General features: G+C 42.3%; 2 protein-coding genes across 26 annotated transcripts in view; one reads left to right on the forward strand and one right to left on the reverse strand.

The window, feature by feature from the left end:
• Nucleotides 1–18979, forward strand: part of ZAR1L (zygote arrest 1 like) — a 91239-nt gene extending 72260 nt beyond the window's left edge. The window contains exons 5-11 of one of the 25 annotated variants that reach the window (XR_006060961.2): nucleotides 1456–4199; nucleotides 5369–5641; nucleotides 7769–7835; nucleotides 8472–8621; nucleotides 8757–8923; nucleotides 13576–13889; nucleotides 18050–18979. The gene's annotated coding sequence lies outside the window, so the exon portion shown is untranslated. Of the gene's footprint in view, nucleotides 1–1455; nucleotides 4200–5368; nucleotides 5642–6385; nucleotides 8622–8756; nucleotides 8924–13575 lie in introns of all 25 variants that reach the window. The other 24 variants (XR_009595245.1, XR_009595238.1, XR_009595236.1 and 21 more) reach the window with 24 other exon arrangements.
• FRY (FRY microtubule binding protein) overlaps nucleotides 1–25572 on the reverse strand; it is a 331149-nt gene that overhangs the window by 12588 nt on the left and 292989 nt on the right. The window contains 10 exon segments of the mRNA XM_042254804.2: nucleotides 62–145; nucleotides 1940–2038; nucleotides 3447–3596; nucleotides 6853–7042; nucleotides 8420–8586; nucleotides 11240–11401; nucleotides 11958–12158; nucleotides 18035–18205; nucleotides 21453–21527; nucleotides 23991–24152. Coding sequence (XP_042110738.1) covers nucleotides 62–145; nucleotides 1940–2038; nucleotides 3447–3596; nucleotides 6853–7042; nucleotides 8420–8586; nucleotides 11240–11401; nucleotides 11958–12158; nucleotides 18035–18205; nucleotides 21453–21527; nucleotides 23991–24152 — 1461 coding nt within the window.

Raw genomic sequence — 25572 nt, forward strand, 5'->3', positions numbered from 1 at the left:
ATCAAAACCAACACACAAAGTCAGAGCACAGAACAGATAAACTCTAACGGGTGTTTATTACCTTTTCCTCTGAGTCCCCTGGTTGACAGGTAATTACTCCATCTCTTGATCCTCCTGCAAATGTCGCCTTACAATTTGCAAGCCACTGTTGTCAGAAAGAGACATAGGTAAATTCAGTGCTGTCTTTAAGAATCTGTTTATCATCAATTCTGTCAGGGAAAATATAATAGATTAAGTTTCTAATCACAGTAAGATAAAATTTTGCTGCAATGACCATTTGAAAAGTTTTTGGTTAAAGATTAACAATTTAAAATTAAAATACCTGTTTATATGGGTTCAGCAATGGCCATTTTAAAATTTAAACATTTATCATGTTATTGTTGTGATGTATCTACCCTGAAAAGTAATGTCACTAGACCACTCCAAATGTTTGTATAAATTAAATAAATCCACATACAATTAGAAACCTTTCATATGACTGAGATTAGGAGACAGGGCGGGTACATCTTCCCAGGCTGGGCCAGCCTGGGCCGTGCAGCCTGACTCTGTTATGTTGAGGCGGCTTCTATGGGGCAGGTCTGTTTAACTGTAAGAAAGACCTTACAATAATAGCCTAGCTATTTAAAGATTCTGCCAGCTTAACTATCTAGTATAGTAACTAGTATAGATGTGAAAGGAACCTTTGGGTAGAAAACAGTAAGCCCTTAAGAGCTGAAACTCACACTTGACATCAAAAGACTGGCTTGTTCACCAACCAGAATTAAAGGATTACTTTTATTAACTGATGCCCGAGAAGCTGGAAAACAGTGACAGTGAGAGAGCCACAGAAATAGAAGACAAAGGGAACTGCTGCAGTAGAATGTCAGAACTCTCTCTTTGACAGTCATGGAAATATAACAAGAAACAAAAACCCAGTAACTTAAGAATGTATGTCTTCTGTGTATGAGGTACTTGTGCAGGGCAGTTTACATACACTGTTTCTATTTCAAAGGCAATATTGAGTTGGAGTTAACAGCATGAACCTTTGAATCCCACAGACCTGGGTTTAAATAACCACTTTTCTACTTCCTAGCTAATGAGAAGAGTAATAGCAACTCCCAGGGTAGTTGCAAGCATTACAGGATTTGAGAGAGATAACTCTTACCAAGTTATTGGATATATAAAAAGGACTCAGGAAAATGACAGCTGCTGTGACTATTAGAGCATATCACTGTCTTATAGATGATGAATCTGAGATGACAGGAGGTTAAGTAATTTATCCAGGGTTACTAACCCTTAAGAAACTGAGCTGCAGTTTGAGTTCAAAGTCCATCTGACTTCAAAATCCACGATCTTTTTATAGTGCCTGGTCTACGATGGGAAGTGCTCCCTGGAAATTACACGCAAGTTTTTGTTGGAAATCAGGAGGTCTGCATGGATGGTTTCTGAATCACTTCTGTCTGTAACATTTTACAGTTTACATCTTTGAAGGAAGGAGGAAGAAAAGAGCAGGAGCTGAGGCCAAGAGAAACCACGGTGATGGGGAGAGACAGCTACTGAGAGTGGTGGAGAGAGAGGAGATCCATCTCAACCAGTTTTGGGTGAGGCGAACACTGGAAGGATGCAATTAACAATTTTATTAATAAATTTCTGAGAAAAGAGAGGTTATAATGTTGATGAAGTGATACATTATACAGATAGCCACTTTCCCCAATTTCTTGGTTAGAAAAATTATAGGGCTAAAATTGAAAGCTGAAAAATTTCTCTTTTGTAGGTATCATTTTTATATAATCCATACTATTGATAGTTCTAATACCATTAAGTTGGAAGATAAGATAAGTCTGTCTTCTCCCAAAAGGGCCTCTCTTGTGTTATTCACATCCCCTCCCAAGAGTTCATGGTGGTTGGGTTCATTTGGTGTTAATGAAACTTATATGCTAACAGAGACACAGAAGCTTACTGAGAGAGTGGCCTCTTTTCTGTTGTTGTAGGTATCCAAATATTCTTGCAGTTCTAAAACACTGAACTTGAGCTTGTCCAGAAGTCCACAAGAAAGGAGCTAATAAAGACAGGAAAATAATTTGTATTAAAATAACTTCCAGAGAGACACCTAGACAAAGGCATGGCTACACAGAGAGAAAAGAGAAGTATATTTAGACGTAATATAGAGTGTGTCGGGGGTGGCATCTGTGTTAACCTGTACAGTTTGTAATTTTGCTCCACTCTCAGAAGCAACTGCACTTGAATATGACTTGCTAATTTAAATTTCCTGTGAAGATACCCATTTTCCCCGTATCAGTTTAGACAGACAGATCTTAACAAGCATTCTACAGAAGCCTGCATTAAGAACTGGCATCCATTTTATGCATGGACTCCAGTGTCTTCATCCAGTAACACTCCAGGAAATGTGAAGACAGATCTCCAACTAGGTCTTTGTATTTAATTTGCATTTTAAATCATTTAAGATGGAAAGATTTCTCATATCGTATTCTTTGCTGCAAAACGGCCAACCACTAATCAAGTTCCTGGAAAGACCGACTCTTCAGAGACTTTCAGAAGTGAAGCACATCTTCACTGTCTCTGCTGCTCCTGCTGCTGCTAAGTCGTGTCAGTCGTGTCCAACTCTGTGCGACCCCACAGACAGAAGCCCAGCAGGCTCCTCTGTCCCTGGGATTCTCCAGGCAAGGACACTGGAGTGGGTTGCCATTTCCTTTTCCAATGCATGAAAGTGAAAAGTGAAAGTGAAGTCGCCCAGTTGTGCCCGACTCTTAGTGACCCCATGGACCGTAGCCTACGAGGCTCCTCCATCTATGGGATTTCCCAGGCAAGAGTACTGGAGTGGGGTGCCCTTGCTCTAAACCCCAGTAAGTACTGAGCAGATGAGATGGTTCTGTGATATGCATGGGGGATGGAAAGAGGTGCCCCTCTCCCCTACGGAGAGCTTGCCGGTCTTGGAAGGTTAGCATTGTGTTTATATAGTCACGATTCAGCAGTCAGCCAGCGACTATTTTAATTATCCTTCAAAGTCATCATCTGCAGTGGGGCTGGATGAATCCAGCAAGAGGGTAGGTGGTCTCTTGGAAGAAGAGAAAGTGATGACATGGTGCCTCTGGGGATCCATCTGGCTGGCTGACCTAGCATCATGGGGACTGGCTAGGGCTGCTCTGAGAGGTTAGCTCACCATGTTCACAGCCTTTAGGGTCATCAGAGAGAAGCACCATGGACACAGAGGGAGCACAGAGCTGGGGAGGGGGGTCTCTCCCTGATCTCCTGCAGTGACGGCCTCAGCTGGCCACGCACAGCCATTCCTGTGCAGACCCAGGCCTCTGGGGCTCCCATCACCACACAGCACTGCTCACACCGGAAGTGTCTTTCCAACAAACTGCAATTGCACACGTGCTTCCCCGAAGTTCTACACTGTCAGCTGGGCAGGCCGTTGACCACAGGAGTAGGCCTGGGATACTCACAGTCTCGGCATCCACGAAGAGCGTGGGGCACTCGGAGCAGGAGGTAAGCATCTGGGAAGAGCTGACAAACTTGGATCCAATGCCCCGGAGGTTATCACCAAGGTAACTGGCTGCATCACAGGTTAGGAAGCAGAACCTTTTCTGAATATTCTGCAAGGCAACATAATTACTATTTGTAAAGGCCATGTTTTAACTTAGGCACTAGAAAAAAACTTCTTAGGAAATTATCAAAAATTCTTAGGAAAATATCAAATCAGCAGAAGTCCTGCATGTAGTGGCAGGCGTGTGTGTGTCCTGCATGTAGTGGCATGCGTGTGTGTATGTGTGTGTGTGTCCTGCATGTAGTGGCAGGCGTGTGTGTGTGTCTGTGATAGGAACAGAGTGAGTGTCTTAAATGAATAATCACCCAGTGTGGACAAAGTTTCATCCTAAAATGTCATTTCCCAATGTGTGGATGCCCATGTATCTTTTAATTAAGTGCTGCTTTGCTTTTTTGCTGATGGCCAGTGCCAGCCAGAATCTTTTGCCTAGCATGTTTGTCAGATGAGTAAGTTCTGAGATTACTTCAGTGTGGGTGAGAGGAAAAAGGTCATGAGATACGACTCCTTTCTATCATTCCCAGATCACAGCTCCCAGAGACAGGAGGACTAAAATGGAGCCACAAAGTCTCTGAAGAAAGAAAGAGTATATTCTGTGTGGGACCTGTCTCTCTGAGAGCTTTGCACATGTCACCTCATCAGTGCTCACAACCAGGTAAAGAACCTGAGGTTAAGAGAGGTCAGAGGACTCAAGATCATGTAAACAGGAAGTGATGGAATAAGGGTTCTAAGTTCACATCCCTTCCATAAGTGATAATACTTTGTAAACGTTACTATTCCTCCTATACTGCCTGAAGAAAAACCATAATTAGGAAGAATCTGACTTGTGGGGCCTGTGTCAGTGACAACATGAGAACACTTTTAGCCCCAACTTCCAACTCAAAATATCTTTTAACAAAAAGAACAAAATATTTAACAAAAAAATAATTCCAGATCTAGGCATTCGCTTTCCCCAAAGAGATTTCATACCTTTTGAGTTGGAGAATCTAATCCAAGAGAAATCCTCTCTGCTCTGCTATGGGGTACTTAGCAGGTCCCCCAAACAGTAGCAGGCTCTTGGTTCCTTATCAGTTATACTAGAAAAAAATGCCAACTGTGCTGCATATTATTTTTATTTAATATATCTGAGGGTCTTGACATAATGCATAACATTATGTCTTATGGTGGTGGTAGTTTTGTGTGCAATTTAAAATACTTGACACTACTGCAGCTGAGAGGAGCAGGAAATGTCATGTATCACCAAGCTATTAAGAAATGACTGGCAGAGTGAGGAGGAGGAGCCAGGTCCTCCAAGAAGTTGGGTTCTTCTCCCTCACCCAAGGATATGGTGAGACCTGGGTTTACATTTTATTGGACTGAGAGGCTAGGAACTTCAGAGCCACCTATGACTTCCATATAAAAACAGCATGTGATTTGGTGACATTGTGCACACAAATGACAATATTCTAACCCAAGAGCACAGGAAGGAAATAGACTGACGGAGACACTTGGAAAGCCATCGCTGCTGGACCATTAGAAACCATTTCCTTGTTTTTAAAAGCAAAGTATTTTTGCAGTTAACATCCTCTCTACTCCGTCCAGAATACAGGGAAACGTGGTGTCCAGACCCACAGGGAAATATTGGGAAACTAAGCAAACAGCTCCAGTGAGGATGTGATGAAAGAACAGTAGACCGTGTGTCTGACATGTGTTTCATTTCCAGCATATTGGAACGGCGATTTTGCTGTCAATCACAGAGTATTTGATGGTAGCTGAGAAAGTTCTTAAAGAAAAATGTAATATTAAAAAAAATAGGGGAAACAATTTGTATTATTATTATTGCAGATAAATGTCTTAGGAATTGATCCAGTCAACTGATAAAAAAATCTGAACTCCAGTGTTCTTCCCAGTACCCAGCCCCATGTACCAGCTCACATGACAACCTGTTGCTGTACTGGCACTAAGTGGAAACTATACGTTTGAGATGTACATTAAAAAAGTTTTTTTCCTACTGCATTTACTGAGCACCTATTGTGTGTGAGCCACTGTGCCAGCCACTGGAATCAAAGCAAGACACCATTACCTGCCCTCCCCTGCAGGAGACAGACACCTAAACAGGTAATTCCAACAGAGTGTGGCAGCTGCCTGGGATCCCAGGTCGGGGGTGCAAGGGGAGAAAGAGCTAAAGGAAGGCCTCATTCATGGAAGTGCCGCCCCATCAGGGATCTATGTGCATTGGGAGCACAGCTGAGGGAAAACAGGAGGTGATGGTTCTCAGCAGAAGGAGGAGTACTGCTCAGGACTATAAAGTCGACCATGCAGTGTAGTAACTGCAGGATAACAGGATCACAGCAGCCAAACATAAATATACATAATTAACCATTACTTAAACACAGACTTTAGAACAATATAATAAATTACACTGTTCCTGAATCTTTACAAATTTACCTCAAATGGTAGCTTTGTGATAGTTTGTTTTTAAATTTCAGTCTGGCTTAATGTTAGGGTGTTTCTGGATTCTTATCTTTCAGCAGCCCATTGTTTCCTGTTTTAAGGCTAACAGTCCCTCCAGCCCCCAGTTCATCTCAGACAGGTCTCATGAAAAGTAAACTGGAAAACTTGAGAGTGGGCCGCACTCTCAAATAACAGAGAATATGGAGACACTACCTATTAGTACTGTTGGTATACACTCCTCTAAGAATGGAAGGGCCTCCAGGCTCAAAAACCGATTTTACTTTTATATTGACTAAATTATGGCTTCCTGAATTTGCAATTATTTAAAGCAGATGATACCATTTTTTCCACTTTTCACATAATTCCTTATTTTCCTATCTCTCCATTTTGCCATGGTTCTTCCTGAAGGTGATCAGAGGGCCCCATTCCTCCATCTAGCACACGTGCCTTTTTTCATGATGTACTCAAGAGAATCAACCTCTCAAAAAGTGTCACAGGCTGGCAGGTTGAAAGAATTCATGGTGAGTGGGAATAAAAGATAAGGAAAAACAACGAAGAAGAAAGAGGTACACCAGAGGTCGAAGTGGAAAGAAGAGATGGACAATGGGCTTGGTTGAAGATACCACCTGTGGTCCTGAAGGCCTGGCTGCCTGCCTGTGCCTGATGACGCCAGTGAGACCTGGAGGGGCCAGCGAGGATCACATCCCAGCGGCCTGAGCCGCGGAGCACAACGTCTCCACGATGAACGGAAGAAAGAATGAAGCAGAGGAAACTGAGGACAAAGTGTAGTGTAAACCCAGCAATCCCCCCTCAAGGGAGAGGCCAGCTGGCTCCCTGAAGAGCTGGCAGCTGTGGAGCCTTTGTGGGCAGCGTACCTTAAACAAGGAGGAGAACACGTGGAATGTGTACACAGCACAGGAGCCGTCTGAGTCGCACATGAGCTGGTTGATGTGGCTGCGCCAGGCCTCCTCGGCGTCGTCACAGGCCGTGGGCTGAAAGGCGGCAAGGATGGCCGAGAAGAAGGGCGAGGGAGGGGGCGACACTCCCCTCTCACCTTCCCCGAAGCTGGAAAAAATGCAGACAGTCAGGAATGGTGTCCTCCTTACTTTGCTGGAAGTGTCAGATCTCACCCGAGGCACCCCTCCTGCCCGCTCCTCCCGTGGGGGTTGCTTCGGGAGCCTGGCTCTCGGTCAGAGGTCTTGAGATTCTGATTCTAGAAAAGAGGATTTTTCACCAACTCTGATTTCCTTTATACAGATACAGGACCGCTTTTTAGCCTTCACCAACTGACCCTCACTTTCCTGCCAGCCTTTCCCCAGACACAGGGCACATTCACTCCTGTGCTTTGATCCATTTCAGTCTTTTTCATTTTTCACTTTAAAAAAATGAGAAAAATTTTGTATCTTTTCACTTTTCCTTTGTGGAGGGAGAGTAATAGTGGGTGTATACACATAAATAACTAGGAGAAAAAGGGCAGAGAAAGGAAAATGAGAGAAGAGAAATTCACAGTGAGACAGAGGGAAACAAAGAAAGGAGAGAAAAATAAATGAACTGAAAAGTCAACATTTCTTCTCTAGGTATCACCCTAAGCTGTTTCTCTGACAAAAGGATATGTATCACCATAACAGAAAGCCTCTGTCTAGCCATGTCAGAAATAATGTTCAGAGGAGTGATTTTAGGATTCTTTCTTCTCCTGAAGCAGATCTATAGCATTATTTATGATTTATCCTAGATGCCACATTAATTTTTTTTAATTCCTTTATATGTTTCCTGTTTATATTCTCTGACTAGATCTCACTTGTCTCAGAAATGTCCATCTTGAAACTGAAAGCCACCCACTTGAAAAAAAAAAAAGTAGGTATGTAGCTTATAAAGAGCCTCTTGTTCTGGTCTTTTAACTCAAGATGGGAAGAACTCCATTTCCAAGCCTTGCCAAGCTTGCTTATCTTCAAAGCTTATAAGGTGTGGACCACGTCCCCAAGGGCTCCTCTTTGGCTTTTTATGTTATTCCAGGGCTATAGGGATTCCCTGGTGGCACAGTGGTAAAGAATCTGTCTGCAGTAAAGGAGATGTGGGTTCGATCCTTGGGTCAGGAAGATCCCCTGGAGAAGGAAATTGCAACCCACTCCAGCATTCTTGCCTGGGAAAATCACATGGACAGAGAAGTCTGGTGGGCTACAGTCCATGGGGTTGCAAAGAGTCAGACACGACTGAGCGTCTGAGTACATTATTATTCCAGGGCTCCAAGAGTTCCTATAGACATAGCCTTCCTGGTTCTGCATAAGGCCCTGGACTGGAGCTGGATGATTCCTCACTGGTTGCCGACAGCCTTCCAAGTCATGTCAGCTTGGACTCCTTTGCGAGGAAGTCTCAGAGGCACAAGCCTGACGTTAAACTGGAGTTAGAGCAAACCCAGTATGACATGCTGTGTACACCCTTTACCTGGCAAGAGTGAAGTGGTCCAGCGCTCGACTGCCTTTTTCTTCTGCCTCAGTCATATCCAGGCTAAAGCTGTCGCTGCATTCGAAAGTGGCTGGGAGTTCATTGATGGAGCTGGAAAGGTCATCCTCCTGCACAGTGGCGTCCTCCTCTTCCTGGACGGCATCGGCCTGGGAGCAAAGGAGAGAAAGGAATCCCCCAACATGTAAGGATATCCAGAAGCAACTCTGAAATCCAGAGAACGGAAATTGGGGGCATATGTCTTCTAGCTATGGTATAGTAAATTTGTGTAACTGAACTCAAGAATTCTCTGAAGCACTGTTCTTTATCTTCTTTTCAGCCTTTTCTGAGCGAGTTCCCAAAGAAGCTGTCAGAAGATTACCATATTTGATCCACACTTAAGGAGTATAAATGCTAAACTTGGAAGCAACCCCCTGGGTTGGACCTCCACTTTCAAAGATGAGGAAGTAGATGCTCCACACAGGAAAAGGACGTGCCTAATACCAGGTATGTAATTAATCAGAGCCAGAGCCAGGGCGAGAGACACCCATCTCCGGATTCAGAGCTCTCTCTGTTGCACAAGCCCAGTCTTCTAAAGCAAGTTACCTGGAGTTAACTCTCCAGTATATTATATAATTTGTAGTATGTCCAATGCTACCGATGGAAACTAGAACTTAGAGTCATCAGTGCCTGGCATAGTAAAGGCTCCTGAAGTCTCTGCCATGCCCATGATTGACCCAGAGCTATTCATTGAGCCTGCCTCATTGACAGGCCTTCCATACTGAACATCCTCTGAGCTCCACATACATATATGCTTTACTCGGGAATATCCCCTGAAGGCAGCACATATATATATGAGGGGCTGCTCTTGGGTTGCTGTAAAACGTAGAATGAGCAGGGAGATGAGACGGCTCTAGGGTGGCAGAGCTGGGACCGCTGAGAGGCAGGAAAGAGACTGGCAGGTCAAATGGAAAAAGAGGCTGGGCTTGAACCCGGGCCAGAGGGAAATATCTGGAGGACCAATTGTTCTTCAGGAGAGGAAGGAAGGCAGCCTGACCACAGAACAGAAGAGGAGAGGAAGAAAGCACGTGTACGTGGTTCAGTGAGTCATTTTCTTAAAAGACAAAACCAGGGCAAAATAGGCATATGAATTAGAGCGTTATCACAGTTGACATCTGGCTGCCCCTTTAGTACTTTGAATCTAGGATTAAATAGGGAAATTAGGAATGTTTACAGACATGTTAGGGAAATAGGTTATCTCATGTCTTTGAAGGAACTGCTTATAAATACTGAGTTTCAGCGGCTTATCCATATCTGTCTCTTCTTGCTCTTTAAAACTAGACTGGTGCCAACGAGACTGCTGACTGGTCTGGGTTGTTAATGTATATAAACTTAATCTACTAGGGACAGGCTGTGATCTTATAAAAACGTCTTGTTTTCTCTTTCTAACATCACAGATATATCAAATTTTGCAGAAGCCCAGCTGATGTAAAAAACAGAGAAAGCTTTTCAGAAATTAAACTCACCCTTGCCCTGATAGATTTCTGTGTGAGTCCATGAAAATATTATTAGGCAGTGCTTTGTATGAGAAATCTATATAACTTAGCATTCAAAATAGAAAAGTTGACTACTGCAAGACTGTGAAATAACATATGCTAATAATAACTTCACATTTATTTTGTGAATTTATTTATTCAAAGATTCTGGCATTTTAATCTCAGGTTTCCTTTCTGGTCCCCTTTTTGGCTAGAAAAGGATTCTGCTAATTCTCAGAATCCTGGTCCCAGTTCTTTTGTAATGGGGAAGTCTTACAAATAATTATTTTTTAAGCCTCAATATTTTTAGGTGATTGTAGTTTGGTTGGTTGCCCTTGGTTTACAGTATATAGGTTTTGCTAGATCTCAGATGTATTTTTAGTACACTGTATAAGGATACAGAATAGCCAGTATTTTATTTTTCTGTAGAAGCATCAGAAAGAATATACTTTTATACATCTGTTTTCTGTGTATTTTTTCTTATTTTCTCTTTTAAACTTATACCACCATAACTAAACTCAAGATAAAGAAAACTTTAATCCTAATAGTAATTGGCTATTTTGGTATGTCTAATATAAGAAAATAAAGTTCTATACTAATGGCCATTTATGTGGATACATATGTGAACACAGTGTGGAAGTTGATAGTTTTATGGACAGAATGGCTTATGCAAATCAATAAAACAAACCTTAAATGAAATACACATTTTAAAGTTCCTCTAAAAAGCTGACCTTTTAAATAAGGAAATTCTATCCAATACTTACTTTTCTCCTCAGAGAGCCGATTAAGACAGTTTTGTGCATAATACTGTGATTGATACTGAAATTTGTGATAGCCCAACAAAAGGCGAGAATGCAATCAATGCATAGCCTGTATAATTGGTTCCTACATAGGAAAAAATTTCCACCAGTCTATGCACACACCCACACCTCACTTAACAGATTGTTTTATAAAAGTCATGACAAAGAACATCAGTTTCCCTGTCTCAGCCATCTCAGACATTTGTTTTGCTGTTAATCAGCAGTGTTTGTGCTCTCCGGAAAATGCAAAACGTTTCATCTTAAAAGGACCTCAAATCAAATCTCTTTCAACCAACAAGAAGATGGTTGCTTAGGTCTTTGCGAGTAAAGCAACTTCAAAACCTAGGCTCAGGGGCACTAACTATTTCATAAAAGAAAAAGATAAAGGTAGTCCCTCCATTTATAACCCTCTAAGAATGCTCAGAAAATTGGAAATACATTTTTTTTGGAAAGAAGACCACAACCAACAATTGCCAAAATCTCTTCACCTTTGAACCCTCAGAAATCTGAAGATTATTCATATCAGGCAAAGCAGCTTCAAAGCTAGCCATCCTGGTGTTAAAGGAGTGAGGGTCAGCAGGGGTCAGATCGCAGGCGGTCGTGAGTGATTCCATGGGGTTAGTCTCCTCCGAAGGGGAGAGATTCATGATCTGTCGAGAAAGCAAAGGAACACAACGTCGTGTGACGTTCCCATTCTTTACAAGCTCTGATTACTTTTTACATAAGAGTACAAACCAGTGTACAAGCTGGTTGCTATTGGACAGGTACTAACTACTGAACATATTAATACATACTTCACTGTCATTAGAACTTAAACACCGCAGCTGGCAAGGCCCAGCACTGTAAGACACAAAGACCCCTTCTCTTTCCAGATAACCCCATCAAAATGTCTTATTTCCTCAAACTAAAGATGTTGGAGGATTTTTTTTTAAAGAAAGAGTTCAGCATAAGTTATTTAGGGAAAATCTAGGCCTGAACAAATCTGATGGCATTCAGGGCTGATGAAACCCCAGTGTTTGTCTCCATTTGCACCCTCCAGAGAAGAAGCTGGTTAGAATCAGACAGACCCCACCCGACAATCTCAGATTTGAGTTTGGCAGCTGTGGGAAGTTTCTTTAGTTACAACTGGAAACTGCCCTGCTGCCTGAATGACAAAGAGCAGTCTCCCAGTTTCTTGGGAAGAAGAGGTGGAGAGTTCCTACTTACGAGGTCAGAGTGCTCCAGGATCTGGCTGGTGGTGAGGTCCTCCTCCTCAGAGGACTCATCAGAATCCTCGTGGTTCATTTTATTGAGGCTGGGAGAGCTTCCTGAGAGCTGGCGCTCCTCCAGCAGCTGCAGGTCACACTTGTCCAGACTGTCCAAAGAACGCCTGCGGACTCCCCAGTTGAAGTTGTCCATACTCTCGCCCTGAAATCACACCGTCAGCTGCTTTTTAAGGCCAGAATTCTCCCGCATGTACAGCTTCACACATCTGATCAGTCATAGCTTAGCCTCGATACTTTCATTATGAACTCTCAAGCCCTCACCTCACGGACACGGGCACCAGTGATTTTGCTTACATGTTGTGAAGAGTAGTAAAACAGCACACTGTTTTCACTAAATGCGTGTTAAGTCACAGATAGATGTGATCACACACACTTCTTTGGCACAGTGGGTAACACTGTTTTACAAGTTGATTTGGGAGTACTCTTAAAGAGCCATGTTAACAAAAAGCTATCAGAAAGAGACTGTTAATATTAGAACAACTTCAACAGAGGTGTTCCTTACCTACTCCCTGACCCCCACTGTTTAGTACTGTTGTCCAGAGAACAAAGTAAGGGCTATGCTTGTGGCACAGTCCCGGCTTCTGGGTATTAAGTTGAAGAGCATTAGGTACACATTCCAGCCTGTTTCTGCCACAGCAGTTTTCACAGATAAAATGCAGTTAAAGGGTGTCAGAGAGCAGCTGGGCACAGTCAGACAATCATGCACGATGCAGAGGCCAGAGCAGCAAGGCTTCAGTTTTGCTTTAGGCTCATCTTTAAATAACTGTTCCAACACAGGAAACAGTTCCCTCCCTGGACCTGGATGGACTGACCTGGTACCAAGGACTGTTGGCTGAATTGTACATGTGTACTGAGAACTGGGCTAAGTGGCAAGGTAGATGTTACAGAAAGATTTCAGATATAGCTCATACTGTCTCTACAAATTATCATATATTAAGTAAGTTTATTTAATTGAATATAATCCCCCCCAAAAAAAAACAAATCTGGGTTTTATTTCTCTCTCTGGGAATAAAGCAAGAGAAATATTACTCACCCATTGATGAGCAAATTTGAACCTAACAAATAGGTAATCTGAATAATATCTAGCACAGAATCTTATCATGTACATTAGTCATTTGAAACACAGATGGTTCACTGAAATAAACTTTCTGATGAGAGCTCAGTTAATAGCATAATCATATAATTTCAGGGAGAGATATAAATTACTATTAAAATTATGATTTTTTTCCTCTGGTTTTATGGGTCTATTTTTTCTGGCTCCTAATAAAATAAAGCCTACCATTCTCACAGATCTCTGGTATAACAGATGCTTAGCTTTTCCAAAGTCTGTTTTGGCTATTCATGGTGGAAGGCAACGGGTAAGAATCTTGAACACATTCTGGATATTATGTGGAAGGTATCATCATTCACCCCATTTATGACATTTATGATTATCCTTAAGACTGTTTGATTATATGACTCAGTATTTGATTTCTATAGTTTATAGCTCTAGCTGTGCCTTTTATCTATAACTACTGTGCTACATTACCACCAAATGATTGTTTTTTTTCCCCTGGTAGGGAAGGCTTACTATTGTGCTGGTATTTTAAAACGGCTGTTTCACAGAAAGAATGAAAAAAATGTGGAAAAGGCAAGAGTTCCAGGAAGAAAAAGAAAACACAGTATGTGAAGAAATAAAGAGGGCAAAGAAAAATGAAATTACAAAACAGAGAAAAGGAATGTGACAATTACTGGGAGAAATGTACAACTGTGAAACAAATTTACAGAACTGATTCTCTTGCACTGAATCAATGGATGGATTGGATGAACTGTCTCAGGCAGCAGTTCTGAAGTCCCCCACCCTGAACCTGGCTCACACTGAGCTGGCAGAGAGGTATATCCAGGGCCGCAGAGTGCTGCACTGGGCACAGTGCCTCTGTGTTGATCTGACCGCAGCTCAGGTGAAAACCTCAGTCAGGCAGGCGTGGGAACTGGGAGTCAGGGAAGCTGTTCTCGCAGGGATAATATTTGGTGTCTTGCTGGAGGATGCAGAAACTGCATCAGAGGCAAGGATGTTGAAACTGTTTCCCCAGTGGCAGCTGAGGGGTTGAAAGCAACAGTAGTCTGGCCTGTGCTGGAGTCTGTGGTGATTAAAAGTCCACCGGGCCTTCTCACAGCACAGGATTACCCCTACTCGGAGAGCTGCCTTCTAGCCTCCCCACACCCAGATGTCATGTGGGGTCAAAAGCCAAAACTGTGTGTGTATGTGTGAGAAGACTGAGAAGGTGGCTAACTATCCTTGATGGACAATGTGCATATGTCGGTTATCAAACCTAAATAACCACTCAGGGTTCATACCGAGATGAGAAAATATTCACAATGGAATACTCTAGAAGTGTTGGAAATCATATTCGTTGATATTGGAATACCAAAAAAGAATTATTGTTGAAGGAACTTAGAAGTCAAAACATGTTTCCCCAAATGACCGTACTCAGACTTAAGCCTGTAAGACATGGATATAGTGTGCTCATATGTCACTTTGTCCAGGATAACTCTGGCTTATGCCTGTTATCTGGGTGTAATTATTGCCAGACTCCTTTTTAGTTGCAAAGGGTCCTCACTTGGATAGTCACCCTACAAAGATAGCTCTTAATTCCTAGAAAATAAAAGCAGTTGATTGGAAGTGGACGTGGTGTATTGTTTAGATAAAGCTTGTTGATTTCACTTTTAATAAAAGAATTAAACCACAAAACCAACCCATTCCAGTTGTGCAGCTGCCTAATGGGAAATTATAGGATTTCTATGGATCATACTTAAAAACTCACCTTCCCTCAAGAGATAAAATTATGCAACTTCTAGAACTAGACATATAAAGATTTTAAAACTACATTTTAAAATGTATTTATACTTTCAGAAAATATTTTCTTCCTTGAGCAGCCAAGAAAAATACTTCTATCACACACATCTCAATATAAATGTGCAAATAGGCATACATACTCTCCAAGGGGAGAAAAAGCAATTATGTTGTTATAAATCTGCAATGATGCAAAACACCTACTAGCGTATCTGAATTGAAAATTGTATCATCTTACCTGAAGTTCCTGGGTAGCGGATTGAATGGACAGAAAAAAATAAGAGGTCTATTTAAAATGATTATATTACAGATACTCAAGTGCATTTGCCTTAGTTTTAACACAACAGCAGCTAACAGTGCTAAGAGTATATACTTCAGTAGAGGCACCTTAAAAAGCAAAGATACACAAACCCAAAGGAGAAGAATTAGTACCAAACACCGGAAATTCCAGCTCTCTCAGCAGTGGATGACGTAGCTGGTAACAAATCATAAATACAATTTCCGACATAGCTTTCCACTTCAGTGACAACTTTGGTCTGTCTCCTCAACACTTTTTTTTTGGAATGTCTGAATTTTTATTTGTGAGAAAACTGTGAAATGTCATGGAAAGACTAATGAGGGTCATCTGCTGGGAGAAAAAAAGGTGGCATCACCTGATCCTGCCCACAAAACCAGAAGTGTTTGTGATCAGGCTGTTGCACTGCTGAGGTGCAATTAACAGCAAAGACGTAACACCCTTTAAGGATTCTGAAGAGTTCAAAGGCAAACCCTTAAAGATTTAGTCAATACATTGAGACTAATGAAAGGGAATAAACATGACAAGAACCTTGTCTGTCTTTTTTTATAAATGTGTTTTGATCTAGAAGCCAAATATGCTTACCTTTTTCAGATGAGGAAATACTGAAATTATTCATCAGTGATAGTACAAAGGAACAGACACTTAGAATGCCTATTCTGCACCCAAAATTATGTGAAAAGCTTTACATAGGTCACTTTACTTGATCCCTCACATCAATTCTACAGGCAGGTTATTATCATCTCCATTTGATAGATGAGGACGCCAAGAGAAGCTGCTTCGAGGCTTAAACTGGGTCAGAGGCTGAGCTAAAGTCAGAGCTGGACCTGCTTTGACTATCTGTGACTCTGTAAGCAGGCTAGAATCCCTTATTGTAATCTTGTGGAGAAGTAACATTCTCAAATAGTTTATTCTATTTGGATAAAATACATACTATCACACTCTTGTGTTTCTTATAAAATCATAATCATACAAGGTAACAACCACTATTTTTTTTTTCTAGTTCTTGTTGGCTAGGACAATAGAGAAAACACTGGAAGGAAGGCATAGTATCCATCACTTGCTGTCCCTGACAAATATTAGCACAAAATTTGTTTTCAAATGATAAGCATCTAAGGTTTTCCTTATTTTGATAAAAATTAGTTCTGGAATTGTGTCTGATTCTTCTACTTGATAGCATTCCTGCCAGATCCCTTCACACAGCCCATTTGTCTTTGTATGAAAAAGATCTTGAAAAAAAGATGCATCTCTTGTTTCATCAATTTTCCCTCCTCAGTTTAACTTACAGAGTGAAAAGGGTACTACCTAAGCTTGAATTCTAGCCTGAGAGCAAAGATGAGGTCAGTTGCCCAAATTATCTTTTGACATTCCATATACGTCTAGCTCATTTTGAAAATATTCAAAACAGCTGTATTTTGCATTACACTTTTAAAACAGTTCTCACCACATTTACTTGTTGATTTCTTTATTGCTAGTTATGGTTAACACAGAAAACTGCAGAACTTTTTACTGGTTCAAGAAAATTCAAGGTGAAGAGCTGACATGTTTTAAAGGTGCCTTGCAGTCAGTAAGGGCTAGATCTGATAAACCTGTTTCCAGGGGAGGAATTGGTGAAGGATACATTCTTCATTCTGAGGACATGACTCTTCCTTGCTGGCACAGCCAGCCAGGGTCGTCAGTGGCCAGTAAGGACAAAAATGGACAGCTCTGTGACCTCGCCTTGACCTAAGTGGATTGGTCAGCAAGTGTTCTTTTAGGGAAGGTAAGCAGTTACCTGAAGTATCATTTCCCACGAGTTTATAATTAGGAGGTGCCCACCTGCCATAGGGCTTCCCTGGTGGCTCAGATGGTAAAGAATCTGCCTGCAATGCGAGAGACCCAGGTTCGATCCCTGGGTTGGGAAATCGCCTGGAGAAGGGAATGGCAACCCACTTCAGTATTCTTGCCTGGAGAATCCTATGGACAGAGGAGCCTGGCGGGCTACAGTCCAAGGTGTTACAAAGTCGTGTCAGACTTGACACAACTGAGTGACTAACACTACTACTACCATAGGATATGATGAGCTTGGAATCTGGGCTTCCATTTGAACTGTGTGACTGGCAAAAGCCCTCTGTCTGGGAAGTATAATGTGGAGCCCACCACACACCAGGCTCGGGAGCAGGCATTCTTACAGATGGCAACCTCATTGAAGGGAACTTAGTGTCCATCCCAGGAGGAAAAAGCCTGCCTTTCAGCTGGAATATGCCCCCAAGCTACTGAAACAATGCTGCTCCTTCCACTCCCAGTTTTCAAAAACATGACTCATAACTGAAGCACCTTATTACCACAATTATCACTCAGATACATAGATCTGCATCTGCCTGTTCAGACTTGAATTCAGATGCTCCAGGTGTCAAAAACCAGCCAAAAGCAGAACCAGGAGCTCTTATATGTTAAATCTAGTTTCAAGTTCTGAGGATTTCAAACAGCACGAATATGCCAGGCCCTCGGGCTCCGATCACAGGCTGTAGCAGGCAAGCTTTGAAATCATCACATAAGAGCAACTTCACGCTTAAAATAATTAAATGCTTTGCCTGTGTTTCCCAGGCACCAGAGCACAGGCTGAGACCATCAATGTTTCTGGTTTTAAGTTCACCTTTGGACTAGACACACACGCAGTCTCCGTGTGGCCATTCAAAGTCAGATCTCTGCCATTTAGAAAGAACTTGGAACCGCTTTGGCCCTGGGCTCAGACAGGAAGGGTGGGGTGACTTTTGCCCAAGTTAAGCTGCTGTACTTTAAATAAACTGATCCAAAATAAAGTTTACAAGCTTTCTAATTAAAGAACTCACTATTTAGCAGGTAGAAAGAGAAAGGCTGAGCAGATGGTTTTCACTGAGCCTGTGCCTACCTCTCCGTCCTCTAGCTCCACATCCAGGAAGTCGAAGTCTCTGAAGACCCGGAACTGCTGCTCGCTGTTGGTGTCATCCATGTTCTCCTGCTCCCGGGCCCCGTCCTCGGATGACACCAGGCTCGTCTGATGCTCCAGCAGGTCCAGGTCCCCGCACGACGAGAAGATCACCTGTGAACCGAGAGGGCTCTCCTGAGAAACTACTCTCCCTTCGGTGGTTTGAGCTACAGAACCCGTAACTGGCTCCTCGTAGCACTGTATTTCCAGTACACACCTAATTCCTTAAGTGGGTATTTTTAGAATGTTCTCTTATTATTTATGTTGGACAGGTGCCTTCAGATTAAACGTTGCAAAGACGCAAGTTCATGTACTAGGAAAATGTTTGAGTCAAATAATTGCTTCTTAAGACTGGATCCTACGTGTGTACGTGTGTGTGTGTGTGTGTGTGTGTGTGTGTGTGTTTCAACTGAGCGTGTCTGTATTCACAGACAATCTACAGCACCCAAGAAATTTTCCATTGTTTCTACACTGACCGAGGTTAGAAACTGTATAGATTGACATACACATACACATCACATACATATTATCATGTAAGATTTTAAGGACTACTGATGCCAACGAAATAATGTTACTATAGAATGAACTGTGAGAGCAAAAGATTTAACCCTTTGAGAGAGAAACCTGGAATGGTAAAGAAAAAGAAACCTAAGTCAAGAAGTACAGAACTTGTTCATTTGAATTCCAGAAGAGAAGCTGAGCAGCTGTGTTCAGAATTCACACTCAAATTCCTGTCCTGTTGATTTAAACAAAACTTATTTTTCTACTAAAATTTTAGTATGTCAGCCTTTTAAAATTATATGTATAGGTTCATTTTTCTTGGGCCATTTTAATATAACTTCTAAATGTTATATTAGAAATAAATAAATCAAAATGTTTTGAAATAAATCTAAATGTTTTGCTATGCAGCCTCTCCTGAACATAGACTGATATTAAACAAAATGAACAATGTTCTTTTAATTTAACCATTATAACCTCTTGGTCTTCCTTGAAAGTAAAAATTCATTTATAAGAATTTAAATGTAACAATTGTCTCTCAACAGGAAAAAGTAAATGGATTTTAAATATACTTTCTTTTTTCTCCAGTGTTTTAGGAACAGTCATAGGATTTGCACTAGGTTTTTATAAAATGGCACAACACACAGTCTGTACAGGGACTACAAATGGGTGCACGAGATAAACAGCACTGACGACCAGCCACCTAGTCAGGGAGAGAGGAGAGACTAGAATTTTTTTTTTTAATATAGCTGCTTTGTAATGTTGTGTTACTTTCTACTGTGTAGCAAAGTGAATCAGTTATATGTGTGTATATATCCCCTCTTCTTTAGATTTCCTTCCCACTAGGTGACCACAGAGCACTGAGTGGAGTTCCTGTGCTATACAGGAGGTTCTCATTAGTCATCTATTAGTATTTTATACATAGTATCAGTAGTGTCAGTTCAGTGCAGTCGCTCAGTCGTGTCCGACTCTTTGCGACCCCATGAATTGCAGCACGCCAGGCCTCCCTGTCCATCACCAACTTCTGGAGTTCACTCAGATTCACGTCCATCGAGTCAGTGATGTCATCCAGCCATCTCATCCTCTGTCGTCCCCTTCTCCTCCTGCCCCCAATCCCTCCCAGCATCAGAGTCTTTTCCAATGAGTCAACTCTTCACATGAGGTGGCCAAAGTACTGGAGTTTCAGCTTTAGCATCATTCCTTCCAAAGAAATCCCAGGGCTGATCTCCTTCAGAATGGACTGGTTGGATCTCCTTGCAGTCCAAGGGACCCTCAAGAGTCTTCTCCAACACCACAGTTCAAAAGCATCAATTCTTCGGCGCTCAGCTTTCTTCACAGTCCAACTCTCATGATTACTGGAAAACCATAGCCTGACCAGATGGACCTTTGTTGGCAAAGTAATGTCTCTGCTTTTGAATATGCTATCTAGGTTGGTCATAACTTTCCTTCCAAGGAGTAAGCGTCTTTTAATCAATAGTGTATATATTGTCAATCCCAGTCTCCCAGCTCATCCCACCCATCCTTCCCTGCTTGGTATCCGTATTTGTTCCTACATCTGTGTCTCTGCATCTGCTTTGAAAATAAGTTCACTTGTACCATTCTTCTAGGTTCCACATATAAGTGGCATTACATGGTATTTGTTCTCTTTCTGACTTACTTCACTCTGTGACAGTCTCTAGGTCCATCCACGGAGAGACTAGCACTCTGATTTCCTCAGCTGAATGCTCCCTTTCCTAGTTAGTGTGGCTTTTCTTATTTGTAACACAGTAAACAATTCTAACTTGAAAGGCCACAGCACAGAAGCAGGCAGTTGGGATCTGAAGGGGAAAGTGTAACCACAGGGATGGAGAGAAATGGCCCTTGCTGGCTTTGCTGCTGCAGAGATAAAGGCTGCCATTCCCCTTCCTGGTGGGCTGGGAGGCTCCGCCCACCCTCCCTGTCATCGTCCCTGGTCCCTCTGCCCTCAGTGATGTCACAGGAGCAGCAGCAAACCCACCAGTCAGCAACTTGGAAGGTGACTTCAAAGGAGGCAATGCTTCTTTCTTGCTAGAGCACATTCCAGGATGATAATAAGTATCAGCCTTTACTCTAGGAACCTATGAGTCTCTCATATTTCACCCAGTCATGAACTACATTAGCATATACATTTTGGAATTTTAAAAGCAACTCCACAGAGAAACTGTTTGCTGCTTCTTTACTTGAAAATAACTTGGTTTGCGATCTTCTTTTCTGGTTACTAATAAAGATGCTGTAATACAGATGAAATAAAAATACCTGGCAAAACCAAACCTTTTGCCACAGTGTTTGCACACACAATTTTAATTTTCTAAATTTTTAAAAAAGCTTCAGAAGTTAACTTCTGTTACTTTTTCATTTTATTTCAAAGCCCAATGGTATGTATTTTTTTCCAACTGTAATATCAGAAGTTTATGCAAGAAAAGAACATATCACTGTTTTCACCTTTACATGAGTAAAATAGTGACATCATGTTAAGAAATGTGTGTACAGGGTAAAATTATATGCCAAAGGAATGTATATCATGTACAGTAGTGCAGGAGACAGTCACATATACCTATTTTAAGAAAGTCTGGGTATATTCTTTAAAAATCAAGATAAAAATAAAAATAACGATATTTTATTTACCAACTTGAGTTTCTGTTTGCCAACTGGAGCAGACAGTCAATAACATCTTTCAGTGTTTCTGAACTAAAGATTAAAAATCATAGTGTGGAGAGAAGTCTAAGACATTGATCAAGATGATGGCTATCATACTTGTAATTCATAGTTGAATCCTCTAAACTACATGACCAAAAGCAAAAGCCATAACGATACCAAAATAAATATGACACATGACAGAACTTACTGATGGATTCTTGCTTAATCCTACTTCCTGGCCACACAGAGAAAGGACGTGCACCAACTTCTCTTTGGTCCTCTTCTGGAAAAGAAGCACACAGGTTTTAATCTGGGGACCTGTGATCAAATCTGCTCTAATCCTGTGGCCATCAGCCACACAGGGCTAATTACCTGAGATGTACCCAGTGAGAACAGAGAGATGTAAAATACATGAAGATCTGGTATGAAAGAAGAGTGTGAAATAGCTCATCAATGATTATACATTGATTATATGCTGAGAAATATTTTAGCTATATTGGCTAAAATGTTACTAAAATTAACTTGACCTGCCTTTTTTTTTCCTTTTTTTCAGAAGATGACTGTTAGAAATGTTTAAATGAGGCTCACATTGTATGTCTACTAGACAGTGCTGATCTGAACATTCCTAAGGGAGAGGATATGAAAGTCAGTCCCTTGGTTCTTAGCAGATACTCATTACTCCCCTTGGTCATCTTTCTTGTGTGCTACAACTTTCAGTCATTAGCAAGCCCTTCCTTACGCCTAAATTAAATCTCTTATGTTACAATTCAAATCTCTTTACCCCAAATGGGAAGATAGCTTTACTTTCTGCAGAATTAAATTTGATTATTTGCAAGGCATGTTAAATCTTTCTCAACTTATTCTTCCTATAGTTAAACAGATTCAATTCCTTTTGCTTTTCTTCATAAACCTTACTTTTCAGTTCTTTAAGCATTGGGATTCTTCCACAAATCATCACATTTTCCAATGACATAGATCAAGTAGGTCTCAGAATGATGGGTGAGTTGAGAATGAAAAAGATGAGTAACCAGAGCCTAAAAAACGTCAACATGCTTCAGAGCCACTCTTAAAGCAATCACCCTAGTTGCTTGAAAATGATTTTTTTCCCGTTTTAACCTGATTTAAGTTAATATGGAGCCTACAAGGAGGCCAGGATCATTCACAGATTTTCCTTCTTGATGTAACTCAGTTCCCTGCATCCTTCTTGAGACACTCAATATGGTGTCACTTTCACTCCTGTCAAAGACAGGAGGACCTTGATGTTGAAAAATGGCAGCGGATTCATTAACCTCTTTTTCTAGGTTTTAGTGGGCATTTTGCAATTCTGGGAAGAAAATACAGAGGATCATGGAACAGGGCTGTGCATGTGTTTTCTCTTTCCAAACCCCCAAGAGAGTAGAGTGGGTTCTCTGTTCAACCCACAGTGAACACCCGCTGAGAACCAGCTCGGCTCCAGCAGGGGGCTGCACTGAGGGCTCCATCTTCCCAGCCTCCGAGAGTGAGGATGAGTCCTGCTGGGCGTGCACACTAAGGGGTTTGCACAGCCGGATCCAGGGCCAGCTCTGCACAGCGTCCACTTCTCCTTCTCCCGGTAATGCAGCTCCTCTTTCATCTTGGGATGGCTCTTCTCCCACCAGGGGACACTTTTCTTCCCTCATAGGGATTGCAAGAATCCTTTCTCTAGAATGGGGCTTCCCTGGTGGCTCAGACAGTACACAATCTGCCTGCAATGCAGGAGACCCGGGTTTGATCCCTGGGTTGGGAAGATCCACTGGAGAAGGGAATGGCAACCCACTCCAGTATTCTTGCCTGGAAGATCCCATGGACTGAGAAGCCTGGCGGGCTACAGTCCATGGAGTCAGCCAAGAGTCAGACACGGCTGAGCAACTAACACTTTAATTTTCTCTAGAATTCCTGCAGATGTCAAGGAGGGAAGGCCTCTACCCTGAAATGGTCAGAGGCAAAGACCATGTAAATCTGGAGCTGCCAGAGGTCGCTGGTGCCTCACAGGGAAGAACCTGCCTGAGGATGAAGTCAGCAGAGAGGAAAGCAGGACTTTGGAACAGGAAGGTGAGGCCGTGAGGAGGAGGGAAAGGGTCTAAGGATTCTGTGTGCTAGAATCCAGCTCCACTTGAAGCCGCGATACAGAAGTGAACACGTTCCTTTTTCACTTCGGGCAGTTTTTCACTGGATTTCTGGCACATGTCACCTAGAGAGCCCTAAATAACGCACAGGTTTCACTTGACATCAATAACCCATGGAGTCAACAGAGACAACGCAAGCATGGAGAAATCTGGGCGCCTGCTCTGCTCATGTCAACCATGCGTGAACCCGGATCCAGGGCTGGCTCACAGGACAGCGTGCAGCCCTGCCACAGAGGATTGGTCGGGAGAACTAGGATGTATTATTTGGAGGAAAGAGGACTCATCTGGGTGAGTGGAAGAGGGGGTAGGTTAAGTGTCTGAAGGGCTGCCACATGAGAGATCTGATTGCATTTTCTAAGCCTTAAGAGAACTAGGATCAATAAGTAGAAGCAACAGAGTGTCAGACTTCAACTCAACATAATGAACTATTCAAAGAGTAAAGAGGTCCCCTCGGAATACGGATGCCATGAGCTCCTCATCACTGAAGTGCTGATGCACAGGTGGGTGACATCAGGAGGGTGGCTGCCCAAATCACATATCACAGCTGGGTTCTACAGGGCCCCTAAGTTCCTGTCCAACCCTGCAAGTCGAGGACTCTTTACCTGGGAGTACTGGGGCCTTTTCCAGCTGACAGGGACAAGGACGTTGGAGTTGGAGCCCGAGGAGGTGGAGGATGCACTCCGGGTGACGGCCATGGGCCTGGGCTTCCCGTCACGCCCAGAGGAGTTCTGCAGTTCATCATACCGCCTCCCGATGATAGGCGTCTGCAGGGAGAGAGGAGAAGCATGCATTCTCTCTCATCCACAGTCCTCGGTACATGGCTCGGTCTCCCAGCAGCCACCAAGAACTGCTTATTTGATGAAAACGTAGAGAAGTTCAGTGTTACGTGGAGGCTCATTTCCCTGATGTTCAAGAACACATCCTAAACCATTTTGCTTCCCTGGTGGCTCAGATGGTAAGAATCCGCCCTCAGTGCGGGAGACTGAGGTTCAACCCCTGGGTTGGGAAGATACCCTGGAGAAGGGAATGACTACCCACTCCAGTGTTCCTGCCTGGAGAATTCCATGGAAAGAGGAGCCTGGCAAGCTACAGTCTCTGAGGTTGCAAAGACTCAGACACAACTGAGTGACTAACACACAAACCATTTTGCATCTTCAATACCTTCCCACCCTCTTGAGCAGCTGAAAACAAATCCAATTGCTTGTTCTTAAATACACTTCACAAATGACTATAAAGATGAGAAAAGAAACATACAGGAAAGCAAATTACTTTCAGATGTTTAAGCTTGAAAGACTTTCTTATAATAAGATCAAAATTCCTTCCCCTCATCCCAACCTGTAATTGCCAATCTTATACTCTCAAGTATTTAAAAATTTATTTAAATCTATGATTTCAGTTATTTAAAGGAAACAGTCAGGGCCAGGTTCTTGGGCAACATTTAAGAAATTTCACTCCTGAGAGGTCTGTAATGTGGTAGCTGGGTAGGCAGCACCTCTCAAACTTAAGCCACAAGGGGTCTCTACAGAAACCTGTTCACAGGCCCACATTCAGAGATGAGAGACACTGGCTGGGAGTGTTCCACCTGTCTCTCCAGGCCCATCTTTCTGGAGCAACTGGGTCTCTGGGACGTGCAGCTGACTGGCCACAGGTCTTCTGTACCTCTTTGGAACAGAATAAACTTTAGTAAAAGAGTAAGCGCCCTCTCCTACCCTAGCAATATAAACTGTTTAAAATGGAAAAATATTGATTTGATACCTTAATGTCATATATAAATATCACAACAGTAGCAATAAACAGTGTCTCATCCTGAGTGTTGAATGGTCAATGAGACGAATGAAAAAACCCAGTCTGGCTACAACTGAGCCAGTAAGTTGCATGTCAGCAGACCTAGTTTATTTCTTTAGTGAACTGATGGATTCAGCCATGCTGAAGAATATGTATGAAGTACGTTCATGCATTAGACACTGTACAGACCGTAATTACAAAGCGGACAGACCACGGTTTCTGCTTTAGGGGCTTATCGGTCATGGGGTAAGAGAGACAGGAAAGCAAATGTATTTTTATATCTTAGACTAACACACTTAAGTGCAGGTTTCCAAAAGTTTGTTCATGGACCAGCAGGTAAATCGGACTATTTCGTGTCCTCTTTTCTTCCTGACTCCTTAGTTCGGTTCATATGTCTCT

Source organism: Ovis aries, chromosome 10 (assembly GCF_016772045.2).
Source record: "Ovis aries strain OAR_USU_Benz2616 breed Rambouillet chromosome 10, ARS-UI_Ramb_v3.0, whole genome shotgun sequence".
Taxonomy (NCBI): Eukaryota; Metazoa; Chordata; class Mammalia; order Artiodactyla; family Bovidae; genus Ovis; species Ovis aries.